The 14,882-nt window shown below is 36.9% G+C and overlaps 1 protein-coding gene across 1 annotated transcript; it reads right to left on the minus strand.

Moving 5' to 3' along the window:
- Nucleotides 1-6,231: 6,231 nt before the first annotated feature.
- EQUCABV1R917 (vomeronasal 1 receptor equCabV1R917) lies at nt 6,232-7,173 on the minus strand. Its single transcript, NM_001166861.1, has one exon. It carries the CDS (start codon nt 7,171-7,173, stop codon nt 6,232-6,234), a length of 942 nt encoding a protein of 313 aa, NP_001160333.1.
- Between the last annotated feature and the right edge of the window lie 7,709 nt (nt 7,174-14,882).

Consider the following 14,882-nt stretch of genomic DNA (forward strand, 5'->3'; position numbering starts at 1 on the left):
TTATGATGTTTTCAGGAAGCTTTTTGTATAAAAACTATTTTTCCCTTTGGCTTGGTTTTGTATTTATGAATTTTTTCCCACATACATTGATACATTTATGTGATTCCATTATTTTCATATTTCAAACTGTTACCAGAGATATTTAAACATATCATCTAATACTGAACCATCTTCACATTGCTAGAATTAATTCTATTTAGAAATTTTGTGTAATTACTTTACCACATCAGAACATTAAAATGACTAATCCTTTCTTGTTTGTTTGTTTGTTTTTGAGGAAGATTAGCCCTGAGCTAACTGCTGCCAATCTCCCTCTTTTTGCTGAGGAAGACTGGCCCTGAGCTAATATCCATGCCCATCTTCCTCTACTTTATATGTGGGACGCCTGACACAGCATGGCTTGACAAGTGGTGCTATGTCTGCATCCAGCTTCAAACCGGCGAACCTCAGGCCTCCGAAGCGGAACGTGCGAACTTAACCACTGCACCACTGGGCCGGCCCCCAAAATGGCTAATCTTTTATTTAAACTGTTGCATCTATACACTTGGTTCAAATTGTAGTTTAGTCCATATTTCACATTTCTTTGAATTTTCTAATAATCAAACCCAACAAAAGGCTGCAAGAAATTTATTTTTAAAATATATTCATAGAAATGACACAACATGGGAGCAATGTTACTTGAAACTTTCAGAGAACTTGCCCTTCAAATAGATCAGACTTCCTGCAATTGGGGGAATAAAAATGTTAACTGCCTTAAAATTTGTATACTGAAATTGATTGTTGCTTTTCTTTCTTTTTTTGAGTTAATATTAGAATCAAAAGAAGCAGTTTTTCCTAGTAAAGAGGAAGTTCTGGTCAATTCCCATATGTATTTGAGGTTCCCCCCACACCAGCAAGCAATACTCCAGACACCAGCTGGGTGTCCTACAATTCAACTGCATTCTGACGCTCTCTACCTGGAGATAGCATCATAGTCCACAGTTTAAGGGCTCCGTCCTAAAAGACTATCTCCCACTCCCACTTCAGATGCCAATCGGAGTCCCAGGTTGTCACCTGTGCTTCTGACCAATAGGGTACAAAACAGAGGTTCCCATGACTCCCTCCTCAGGTTTAATTAATTTGCAGAGGGGCTCACAGAACCTAGAGAAACATTTCACTCACTAGATTACTGATATAACCCAGGAACAGCCAAATGGAAGAAATGCTTAGGACAAGGTATGGAAAAGGGGCACAGTGCTTCTATGCTCTCTTCCAGCACAACCCTCTCCCCAAATCTCCATGTGTTCACCAAACCAGATGCTCTCCATATTCTGTCCTTTTGAGTTATTCCGGAGGTTTCATCACATAGCAGGATTGATTAGGTCATTGGCCGTTGGTGATTTATTCAACCTCTATCTCTTCCCTCTCCCTGGAGGTCGGGGGGTGGGACTGAAAGTCCTACCCTCCAATCATGTGCTTGGTTCTCCTGGCAACCAGTCCCAGTACTTAAGTGCTTTCCAAAAGCCAGGTTATTGACATAACAAAAGACATCTGTGTTGTTCTCGTCACTTAGGAAAATCCAAGGGTTTTAGAAGCCGTGTGCCAAGAACAGGCACTAAGACAATATATACATTTACTATAAATCACAGTATCATGCCTAGATGCACAAATTTGTGCACAAAAAAATTTTATCATTATTTCCTTTTGTAATTTAATATTTCTAAATGTAGACCAGGTCTTTATGAATTTCCAGAGCTTTGAGTTTCTCATGACTTGATTACACTGCCACCATTTTGTTTAATTTATGGTTTTTCTCAAATCATCTATTTTAATTGTACTATTAAAATCTTTCCTTGTTATTATAACGTTACTAGTCTCTGTTTTATTCATATTAACATGAATTTTATTCCACTACAGTTTATTTTGTCTATCTCCAACAGTGTTGAATGAGTTTTTAATTAATTTCTAAACTATATTTTCTAAAATGCATTGTAAATGTTTTATTTTGAAATAATTGACTATTACAGAAACAGTTGGACAAATTGTAGAGAATCACCATATATCATATACCTTTGGGAGAATTTCCCCAAAATTAAGCCTTCTGTACATTCCTCTCCATGTGTTTACATACACATACGCTTTCATGTACACATACACATGCATATACGTTCACATATATATAAATTCTTCTTACTTTTATAGAAGTTTTTGAGATGTGTTGAAGATATAATGCCCCTTAACTCCTAAATACTTCCATGTAAATTCCTAAACACTGGGATATTTTCATACAATATTCAATTATTAAAATTTTAATTTAACATTGATACATTGCTGGAATCTCATCCTCAAATCCTTTACACATTTTGATAGTTTTCTGTAATGTATTTCATATCAAATGAGCAAGCTCAGAATCATGTATCACTGAGTTGCTATGTCTCTACTCTTTTGGCCTGAACTGTTTCTATATCTTCTGTGATTTTCATTAGCTTTCACTTTTGACATTTCCAGGCCACTGATGTTGCAGAAATGTTTCAATTTGAGTTTGTCTGATGTATTCTAATATTAGGTTCAGAAAATCTTTTTTATTTTTCCAAGAAGGTAACAGCAGTGGTGTTGTGTCCTTTCCAGAGCGTCACATTAGAAGCATGTCTTGGTCCTATGACTGCTAATGTTAATTTTGATCAACTGGCACGGTGGAGTCTGACATATTTGTGCATTATAAAGTTATTATATTTTCTTTTTAATTAATCAGTACCTGTGTGGATTTACTTTTAGTTTGCGTACATAATCTTTTCATCAAAGTGTGATAATTCTTATTTATACAAAAATATTTTATGTAAAATTCATGCAAATTTTTCTATGTGTATTTCACTCTACTAATATCTCTGATAAATCTAACAACAGGGGCTGAGACCAAATCCTTTCCATTTGCATAATTCAGCATTTAAGATTACTACCTACAGGATATCAACAAGCAGAACTGGACCAATCTGTTGATCTCATAAATGACCACAAGGATCCCAGACTCAACTAGATAAACAAATCACATAGACCATTACAATGCGCTTGAGAACACCACATGGGTTTCTCCTTAAGTTTCTGTATTGATCCTTCTGCTTATCCTGTATAAATACAGTTATAGTAGGATGACTTATAATTGTACAGACTTGACTTTGGCCCATAAGAAGGAAGTCTAACGGAACTGTATTATCCACAAAATCCCTGACCAGAGAGTGAGGTGACCTACATGCCTTCCTCAGCTGGTGCTGTTTCCTTAAACACTTGTAGATCTTTATGACACCCCTAAAGTGCAAGTTCCTGTGTTTTCAGAAGGGAGGGTTGTAATGAAAGGTTTCCATAAGACTTTGTTCATGTGCCTGAAGGGGCATAAAATTTTCTCAAAGGGAGCTCTGTACTTTTCCTATATTGCTGAGATGTTGAAGAGATAGATCTCTGTTTATTCTTCTATTTGTCAAGCAATGATTTTGGCCCCCTTCCTAACTTGATAGTGATGTATTTCAAGTTGACCTGCTTTAACATCTGAATTTCAGGCTGGGGAGCCAAAAGGCCTCTATGGTTGAGGGCTAAGCTTTGATAAAAGCTAGGTAGCAAGATAATAGCTGACTTCCAAAAGCTCTGTAGCTAGTGGCATTTTCATGGAGGCTATGAAGCCAAAACCCCAAGGCTCACTTTTAGGTGGAGGTGCCCTCTCTTTGCTAAAGGCTCCAAGTTAAAACATCATCAGTCACAATTTTTCCTGATTTCTAGAGGAATTGGACTATATAAATCTGGCCACATAGTTCCAATAAGCCTTAAGAGGAAAACAGAACTCAGATTTCATCAGGTTTTATTTGCCACAATCACTGGGAGGAAAATGATAACATCCCCGTTAAGGCTCTTGAGAACGAAGCTTGTGACTTGACAACAAACACAACTATATCTATACTACAGTGACAAAGAGGACATTGGAGGTAAAGCCATTCAGGATACAGTCTGACTGACCCACAGGTGCCATATTACAGCCATATTTGTCTCCCTAACACTTCTCTGCCTGCGCCTTAAATTTTGGGGATAATCTCTTCTCCATCTAAGTTAAGGGATGGGAAAGGACAAGCATAACCCACATCAATTCCCACTATAGATTCTGGGATATAAACAACAAGAGGGTTTGGATTCGCCCAAATTACACTACTCGTCACATTAACTTTTTTTACCCTCACTGTGAATTCTGCTGCAATAAGATGAGTTTTCTTTACTTAGTTTATGTGCTTTTTTTCTTCTCTTCATGAACACAGACCAAGGATTTGAACTCTTGCTGGAATCAGGGACGGCAGCAAGACTATGCTATCTCCAAGACAGGGGCATGGCAAATGCAAAGCTACTGATGTTGCTGCATGGAGGACAGTCAGGGAGTGAGGAGGTTTCTCTTTTCAGTCTTCACTCCAGGGTCTGTGCCGCCGCCTTCTTTTTGTACATCGCAGCATCTCAGAGTCCACAAGATCAGCAGCTCCTTTCTCTCTGGCCCTTTTAGTTTTACTGGGCCTCACGGTCCCCAGCCCTTTCCCTCATCACTGCACTCAGCACACTCACACACACAGGACCACAGAGGAGGGTGCCTTGGGCTCCTGGATCCCATAGAACTCTACAAGTTTGTGTTCCCTCCCTTCTCAGAATTCTCAAGTGTATCCATACTCTGTTTCTTTAAAGCACCTGAATCAGAAGGAGGGGTCAGAAGTTACACAGGGAGAAAGAGAGTCCTTGCTAGTCAGCAAAGCACCACAAGACACAATTCTTTGTAGTTTTTAGTAGTTCACTGGCTGTTGCAGCTCCGCCACATGAACTGATCATATTTAGATTCACTCATGGTTCTGTATCAATTCTGGGGACTCGGCCTTCCCTGCTGCCAGGAGTTGAATGTAGACCAAACAAAGCACACACAGACTGCCTGGTTCAATCCTAGCTGTCATAGACCAGCCTCATGAACATGGAAGTCACTGGAGGACTATTCCTATAACTTTGCCTGCTTCTTGTGCAAGAGAAGTGGCTACTGGCCTCAGGAGACTATCTCATATGCCCTAACCAGCCCCATGAAGGGTCCTTGACCTTTTCCAGAAAATCGTCTCTCTCTCGTCTATCATTCTCCTAACCTGAACTGTCAAGAAATGTGAAGAGTTATAAATTTTACACTGTTTGCAATCCAACAAGTTATCCGGTTAGTTTCATGGATGCTGACAGAAGGCGTGAGACTCTTGAGTCTGAGATAAAAGAATTATTGTCATTGGGGCTGGCCCCGTGGCCGAGTGGTTAAGTTCGCGCGCTCCACTGCAGGCGGCCCAGTGTTTCTTTGGTTCGAATCCTGGGCGCGGACATGGCACTGCTCGTCAGACCACGCTGAGGCAGCGTCCCACATGCCACAACTAGAGGAACCCACAACGAAGAATACACAACTATGTACCGGGGGGCTTTGGGGAGAAAAAGGAAAAAATAAAATCTTTAAAAAAAAAAAAAAGAATTATTGTCATTGCACAAGAAATGTTAAAAAGCTTGGAAAATGCAAATATATTGGTATTGAAATGTCCTTTTATTTTCTAGGTGGTGATTAAATATATTAAAAACTTTACCCTGTGATTAGTTTTAAAAAATTTATGTTGTAATTTCTAGGTTAAAAACTAAAAGATGCCAAATATACAATCTCTAAGGAAACACAATACAATGTAAAATTATTTTAACACAGGAGAAGTAAAGATAGAATAAGAAAATAAAATACATGTCATCAGGATCCCACTATATACATAAAACTTTGCATTATGATGTCAAATGTTAGTAGAATAATTCCTTTCATAAAAACAAAATACTGCTTCACTGTATGCAATTAGATATTTATTAATAGATAGAACTAGAACATTAGAAGTCTAGCAGAAAATGAGCAACACATTGCATACAATTTTTACCAATTAATAAACTAGCACAGTGAGATAAATATCAGATAAAGAATTTAAGGCAAAAATAGTTTATAATTGTTGGAATAAGACTTAGGTTCCCCAATGGGCCATTATGCAATATTATTATTTGATGGAAAAAAATATTGTTCTGATAGAATATATACTTTTAAATATATGTATATGTACATTTATACTATTGTATGAGTGTGTGTACCTCCACTGTCCTGCAACGTGAACTTTCCTGAATGTGCTCATGAATTTATGGGAGATGAATGAGTATGCAACTTATCATCATGGATACACAAACAATTTATACATTTCTGATCAGACTGAAAATTTTTGTATTGCTTATCCAGGCAAAGCAAAGCCAGGATACACTAGAGTCTCGGCTCATGAGAAGAAACGGGCTGAGAGTTGGAAAACACATAACGATTAGTGAAGAGGTGGTCAGCATCAACTGACTAAGATCTTTAAAAAGAGTCAAACAAACTTCACAGATACAGGAGAGGGAGTAACAGGACACAAAGGCACTCACCAGGATAAGGATGCTTTGAGTAGCTCTGGACTCAGGGGAGGATCTGGAGGACACGTTGGTCCTATGAATGTGTTGGAGCCTCTGCTTGTGCCTGTGCAGGATGAAAACCGTGGAGCCACTGGCCCAGATCATGAGCCCCAAACAAAGAACATCAGGCAATGATATCAATGCTGCATACGGTGATCTAGTCATTTTGCTATTACTGACAAAAGAACAGTATCCCAAGTCCGTTTTCATTGTGATGTTTGTGTTGCTCCATTTTCCCATTATGTACATAGGAAAAATGATATTTAACAGCATGCGCATGATCCAGCAGAAGATAGTGGTGATTCCCATGTACCTGGGAGCTTTTGCTTTAAGGTTTGCCCACCAGGAATTCCTGGGGCTGATGATGATGGCCTGGAAGACACTCAAAAGGCAGGTGCTGCCAATGGTAACACCACTGCCCACTCTGTAGACGTAGAAAACAAGTTTACATCCAAAGTCATTGAGGAAATGTTTCAACCCAAATGCTGCCATGGCCCGGGGGACTCCTACGGTGAGAATGACCAAGGTGTTGGCCACAATCAGGTGCTTGAGAGTCAAATCCGTGGACCTTGACCTGCACCCAGTGAAGTGAAGGATGATATAATGATAAAGAAAAGATAAATTTCCAAGAACTCCAAATACAGTCTGTGATAAGAAAATCACCCCTATTGCCCAGTTCATGGAGGTCATTCTGAGTCCTCAGTGATTGATAGTTGTCTTCAGAGCCGGAGATTCCTGCATCGGGACATGAGGCGTGGGCAACATGGACCATGTCAACTGAAAACCAGCAGTCTCCATTTACTGTTAGTTCTCACTTAGAAATATTTAAGTTTTTCTTTTATTAAGAGATGTACAAGAGTTGAATGCATAACCCTTAAAGCACTGACAATGTCTGTATCACTGTTCTGAAAGCTGGACATGAGGTTACTCCTCTATTCTTCACAAATACATGAATTAGATTTGCAAAATTTACTAATACTTTCATTATAAATAAGAGGGCAACATAAACAGAACAGTTAAGTGATTTGCAAAAATTCACATCTTGATTAGAGATCCAAGGAGGCCTTGAACCCAGCTGTGCTGGTAACAAATATAGTGCATTTAACCTCCATGATCTGTTTAGCTATCTTCTTTAGATAACTCAGTCAATATTAGTTTGTTTTTACCCCTTGTTATTATACTTTATAATGCTGGTATTTTATTTCATAATTTTGTTAGTAATAAAGTTCCACTTGCGTGTAAAAAGTTACACACAATATCAATTATGAATACAACTTTAGGTATCATAATAATTGTAAGTTGCACTGATTTCAGAATAATACTCCAGAAATCTACTCCATCAAAATTCGGAGTAACGAATGCAAGTATGGCTCAGTCTTAGGATGGGAACAAAAAGAGTGATTTGCTTTTGCACTAGAAACAAAAGGATAAGGGGCTCTATTACATGACTTATTGAACAATCTCATGTTGTGCCCTAAAAAATGGAACATGATAAAATAGTGTATGGCAGAAACTAAATTGTTATTCACCTCAGATCATCTACTTATCTAGTTGTTAGTATTTGTATTAAGTAAAGCTGTTAGGAATGAGATGATACTTGTGAAAGTGACTAAAATACAAGACATATGCAAAATGAAATTTGTGAGGGTGAAATATTGTGCATTCTATGTGTTGAAATTACAGTTTTTGATTAATCTTAGAATATTTTTAAATGAGAGAAAATATCACAGGACAGATTTAAGCCTGACAGCTGCAGCCTAAAACCCAAAACTATCTCAAGTTATCTTTTCCTTAAATGCTGCTTCTCTGACTTCACGATGGAAACTAGTCTCACCGTAATCAAAAGACAACAGATGTCTGCAGTGGAGACACAATTCCTGTCTCCATTAATTGCATCATACAATTAGATTTAGAGAAATCATTTCTGTTCTAGCAACTGCATACCAAAAACAGTGTTTGTGCACAGGATTAGGTAATGCCTGTGGATTCATCCTAGTCTTCATTAGTCAGAGATGTATTATACCCACACCTCTAGAGATCCTGACAATTCTGTCTATGATTTTTCTATGGTAATCTGAACAGCAGACTGACTTTGTAACTACAGTTCCTAATATGAACACCTAACAAATCCGGTGTCAGTATTACTTGGATTAAATGCCAACAGTCACGATCAGGGGAGAATTCATTACATTGCTTTAGGAGCCACCAGGGGTTGGTGTAAGTTCGAAGACCCCCCATTTCTCTTGACTGTTTTGCTGACTCATCAGGAATGATACCTCCTCATGCTGTGGCTTTGACACTGGACCTGTTTCACATTCAGAAGAATCCCATTTTCCAACATGATTACTTACATGTGCTCACGCACACCTCCTTTTACAGATTCTACTTCTCTGACTGCAAAAAAAATCTCTACTCATTCTCCAGCAGACAGGATGTTCGGCTCACTGTGATGGTCACAACAGCCAGTACTTGTGTGAGAGGGAGGAAGACAGTCAGACAACTAGATATAGGTTTGTGATTCTATGACCTCACCTCTTCTCAGAACTGCAATTATCTTTTCACCTGTAGTTGCGATCAGAGCACAGGCTTGGGGAGCTGAGAATACTTGTGAAAAACATTTTTCCTAGCTGCTACTTTCCAAAAACAATTATGAGTGTCCTAATTATTATCTCCAAAGAGACTGTTGGAGTGTTTGAGAGAGGCTCTTTATTTTCCACCAACCCTGGAGGCAGACAGGGACGCTCACGGAGGGAACAAGAAACCCTGAGGTCTGACACATGAGGGACTGGCAGCAAGTATGTGTGTCTCACTAGATTTTCTGCTTCTCTGAGTTTTTCTTCCCACAATCAACTGTTTTCCTCGTCCTCAGGCACTGAGTGGTACTATGATTTTAGTTATGAGTAGGGAAATGGAGTGAGACAAAATTTGTGAAACAAACTTTAAAAAAAATACAAGTAAAAGGAAGAACATGATGCTAATAATATATTTAAAAATCATTGAACGCATTTGCACAACTCAGTCTCAGTTAATTTGGACTCACATGCACAACTCAATGCACATTAATATGGGCACTCCATAGGAAAATATAATTTCCCAGTACTGACTCCTCACTAGTGATTGAAAGTGGAAAAGTACACTGTCCACACAAAGAAGAGAGATGTTTATTAAAGATCCATTCAGAAACTAAAGCACAATGATCAGATGGTTTAATAATAAGATTCTATCATTAATTCATTTATTTTTTATTTTTAGAATCATTACAGTTATATTATTTGTTTCAATTAGGAAGTGGCAGAAATAGGAGTCAAATAGAATTAGGATTTCAAAAGGGTCTGCATGTAGACTCTGGGCTCTTAATCATGATCTTTAATTGATTATGGATTTTATACTTTATACTATGAAATTCAAGAAAAAATGTGAGTCAGATAAAACCAAATGAATCAAGGTAACTTAGGTTCTTACCATATGTCCTCCTGTCTCTAAGGAATACCTTGTTTTATTGTGTTCAGTTTGTCACACTTCACAGACACTCCGTTTCTTAGAAGACCATCCACAAGCAAAAAGATTATTACTCCCTGATGGCTCGGATGATGATTAACATTTTTTAGAAATAAAATGTATTTTAATTTAGGTATGTACATATTCGACAATGTTATTACTCACTTTAAAGACTACATTATATTGTAAATATAACTATTATGTGCACAAGGAAACCAAAACTTTGTGTGACCCACTTTGTAGCACTATTTGCTTTATTGCAGTGGTCTGGAACGGAACCCTCACTATCTCCAAGGTGGGCCTGTATTTGTCAGAACTCCTGCCCTTGAATCTCCTTGAAGACAAAGTACTTTTGCAGGAACAGTTTTGCAAAGCATCAGAGTGAAACAATAATTATAAATGACAAGATTTAAAAATGGCCACGGTTCAGGACCTGATGAGAGTTTATTATAATGCAACTGACAAGGAAATTGGCTTATTTTTGTGACATATGTTTTAAGATAATAACTAGAGTTATGCCTGATAACATTATACCAGAACATATCAGATTCCCAGAAATTTCTTATAACTTCTAGAATATTCCTAAAATGTCCTCATTGTAGGTCATTTTACCACAAGCATGTTTGCCATAGACATCTTTGCCACACGCATTTTCACAGCAAATAATTTGCCGCATCACTAATTGGCTGTGAGGCAATTTTGGCATAAAAGTTAAAAATCTCACAAAAATAAAAGACTAATAATTAAAAAGGATACAATGAAACATAAAAAATAAGTAAGAAAATTAAAAACTTTATTGTGAAATACAAAATATTTAAGTTCATTCAAAATATGTGCATGTAGGTTCTTAGCAACACCACACAAAGAAATGAACTGAGTTTTTGTGTACGAATTGTACCTAACCAAGCACTGGCATTCATTCTGTGGAAAATGTACTTCCAACTATGCCTCCTCAAAGAAGAGGCCTTCAGAACTCTTTTTCTCCTCCAAGGTAGTTAGTTTCAAAAATGAGAAACAACTTTTGCGGCAAACCGTCATCATCTGTCAGCTCAATAAAACCGTCAATAAAATTTTGCTAAAAGTCAGAAATGAAAACTAGTTAAAGACCACCCCCACTGCCATGTCCGCTCATGACTGGATAGACCCTTGTGAGAGCTGCCTAAGATTTGTGTTATAAAAAATTCGAGTGACTGAGAATTTCCTCAGTGGAGAAATGAAACCAAACTGACACACAAAATAATGTCAGCCAGTTGTTTTTCCACCTTTTACAGTGGTTGATTCATCAATGGAGAAGTAAAACAAATAAACATAAAAACCAAAACTCAAACTTCTAACCAACTATTTTTTTTATATTTTGTAGCAAAATTGGCTTATGGTCAATTAGATATGAGGCAAAAGTACTTGCAGGAAAGATGTCTCTGACAAAGATGTTTATGGCAACAGCAACAGACACGACAGATGCTTACACAAATAGACGATAAAAAAGGCTTAGTATTTACTTCTTATTTAGTAATGCTTCCCATATTATTTAACATATCAAATAAGCCAAAATAATTTAACATCTCCCTTTTCATTGGGAAAGAGAACAATTTTTTCAGATGTTCCAGGGGACCTCTGGAAAATCCTGAAGTTAGTTAAAAGTCAAAAAGACTTCATTCGGGATTTGATTTGGGGAAGTTTCTCAAAAATATCAAAAAATTTTTAAAACACATGGTCAAACAGGACCATAGGTCACTGTGAAACAATACTTAGTTATCCATTAAGCCATACTGACAACTAAAGATTTCGCAGCCAATTATAAAAGGTTACATAGTTCTGAACAACGTTTAGCTCTTTTAATCAAGTAGCTGTTTAAGTAATCAAAGATCTTATGAAGACGACATGGAACATACATGATTATTATTCTGGGAAGAATACTTAAAAGATTAAAGAAAAAGATTTTACAATCTCTTATCAAGAACAGAGCAATAAGAAGACTTTGTTGTTTTGTCAGATGAAAGAAAATTGTTTTATTTTATGTAACTACAGTATTGGTATGAAAGCTTAATTTTAAAACCCCTATAATAACAATTTAATTTTTTGCCAACCTGAACAAAAAAGTTGCTCTTTTTGCTCTCTGTTTTCAACTTTCTGTATCCACAATTTGTCCTTTATTTTTCTCCATCCCATTCGAAAATAAGCAGATGAGTTTTAGGATCAAATCATTTTAATTTCCCTCAAAATAAATGCATATCTATACCTTATATCTTTTATTTTATATTCAAAATATATATCCTAATTGTCTTGCATGCATAGATGTTTCCTTTATCATTTCTAGTAGACTTCATTACATATAAAAGAGTTATTAATAATTAGAAACTTTAATTCTAGTAAAAACTAAATAGTAAGCAACTGTGAACTGTGTTCTATCAGCATTCTTCAGATTGGCAAATTTGTGAGAATATTTCATAATTTCTAGAAACACAGGCTTCTTCACAGTATAATCTTTCAACATGACGCAAGACATGTTTATTAACAGATCCAAATAACTTTAGTTCCTCTCTTATAGTGCTCAAAAACCAAAATTCCACTAAGCCTATTTAAAGAATTGGCTTTATGCACTGATTCATGAATCGAGCAGCATCTCATCTAGCAAATAGAAAGGAGCTCTAGGGAGCTGTACAAAAAGGAAGGCTTTTATAGGCAGAAGGGAGAAAAGAATGGGACGTTTCCTGCAAGGTCACCCTCCTTTAGAGCATGAATGGGGTATATCAGGTGGATCGCCTCACTAGTGCTGACCAGGTAATTCCCGATCGTCTGTTTAAAGATTACAATCCTGGGAAAGGCTGGAACTGCAATGAGATCAGGTACTGAGTTTTTGTTTGCTGACATGGGGCTTAGCACAAGTAAGTCTATTTGGAGACTTTGTCTCCCTTTATTTATTTATTTATTTTGAGGAAGATTAGCCCTGAGCTGACATGTGCCGCCAATCCTCCTCTACTTTATATGTAGGATGCCTACCACAGCATGGCTTGCCAAGTGGTGCCATGTCCGCACCCAGGATCCTAACTGGCGAACCCTGGGCCGCCGAATTGGAACGTGCACACTTAACCGCTGCACCACCAGGCCGGCCCCTTGTCTCCCTTTATTTTTAACAATAGGAAGCCCAAAGTAGAGAAACTTATATTCAGCAATGTTCAATATTTTGTCTTAGCTGGAAATGATCCAGATATCTCATGATTTTCCATCATTTCACTTAATTCGGCAAAATTTTAATGCTTCAAGTTACCAAAAAAGATTTGGGAAAACTGTTTGGAAGAGTTCACCTAAAAGTTTTATCCTGCTTACATCTATTCAATTTACTTATTCTTAACAGCTGTGTTTAGACTGCCCACACACATTTCATGGGACATCAGACAAACTCAATCATTACAGCAAGCTATTCTTCCTGATGACAAATTTGATAGGAGATAATATAAACTTATTTGGCCCTTAGTAAGCCTGGGTAGAATAAAAGTGTTATATTTAATGCTGGTAACTCTAAAGACATGCCTGTTTAAAAGAAACTAACAAACTTCAACTAGATTTAAAAATGAATATTTTTTTGCAGATCGTGTGAACCTGAAATTCATTTGGATAAGTTTGTATCATATTTCTGAGAATTGAAGTTATTTAAGTGCTTAATTTTTGAGCTAATTAAATAGAGCTCCTTTAGAAATTAATTTTGACAATACTATCTGGAGGTAGAAAAATGCCATAATCTATAACGTACATACATAGACAAATGTAAACATATAGACAGAGATTTCATAGCTTTTACTCCAAAACTTTGCTTACAAATTAGGTACAATAAAAAACTGATGAGTTTATAAGTAATTGTGTCTCTGGAAGACGGAACAAGTTAAGGTTACTTGCTTAAAAAGTTATTTGCTAATAATTGTGGAAAGGACTTTTAGGATTTTTAATTGCTCTTGAACAGTTATCTTAAGGAGGCTGTGGTCTAGAGTTTGGGCAAGAGAATCCCTTTGGCAGTTTGTATTTTAAAAAGGTGTTTTTCCCTTTATTATTTTCCTTATTCACAGGCGAGTATGGGTTGTCCTTCTATTTCAAAGAAATGATGAGATTTACAACTTCAAGGGGCAGAGAAAGAATACACATTTTTTTCCTTGGAGTTTTGGGGCATATTTATCTATTACCAGAAGTCTAATGAAATTACTATGCAATTTTTTCTTCTTTTTTTAAGTATGGGACAATTTGTTTCCAATATCCTTATCTTTTATAATATCTATGAACATTCTAGAGATATACATGAGGTTTGGGGATTGGTAAAAATGAATGGGTGAACTTTGAATTTCCTCATGAGTTGCTTTTCTAGTTTTGCGAAGATTTGTAAGATAAGGGCAGCTCCTCTCAATTCCTCAAAGAATTGGTTTGCAGCCTAAATGACATCATAGGTTTATCCACCCATATAATTACATTATATGCTTTAGTTGATACTTTTACAAAGGCTTCAGAAGTTTTTCTTTCCCTCTGGGTATATAATTTATTTTAGCTTGGAGAGAAGGCCTTAAAAAATTCCAACCAGTCTTCTGATTTGGCCAACTTTTGACTACTCAACTAGTAAAATGAAATTCTTTTAAATGTTTTATCAGTTTTCAGCTGGAACAAACAGTAAATATTTCTGGCAGTATTGAGTGGGCCTTTGGACTCAGCAGGCATCCTCAAAGAGGGTTCAAAGGATATTTTAAATTTCCTTCTCTAACGGGTACTACAGACAGAGATCTTGAAGAGATGACTCTGGTAAGAATTCTCAGACTTTGCAAACTTCCTCAAGTTTTTACAGGATCCCATCTGCAGGTTCACAGTGGGGTTTAAAGGGAAGATTATAGCTTTGATATTGATCAGAATTTATCAAGGTTCAG

Source organism: Equus caballus, chromosome 10, assembly GCF_041296265.1.
Source record: "Equus caballus isolate H_3958 breed thoroughbred chromosome 10, TB-T2T, whole genome shotgun sequence".
In the NCBI taxonomy this organism is placed as follows: domain Eukaryota; kingdom Metazoa; phylum Chordata; class Mammalia; order Perissodactyla; family Equidae; genus Equus; species Equus caballus.

What these genes read in the sequence shown, in the direction of transcription:
- EQUCABV1R917 (NM_001166861.1), bottom strand. Translation starts at nt 7,173, where the DNA reads ATGACCTCCATGAACTGGGCAATAGGGGTGATTTTCTTATCACAGACT.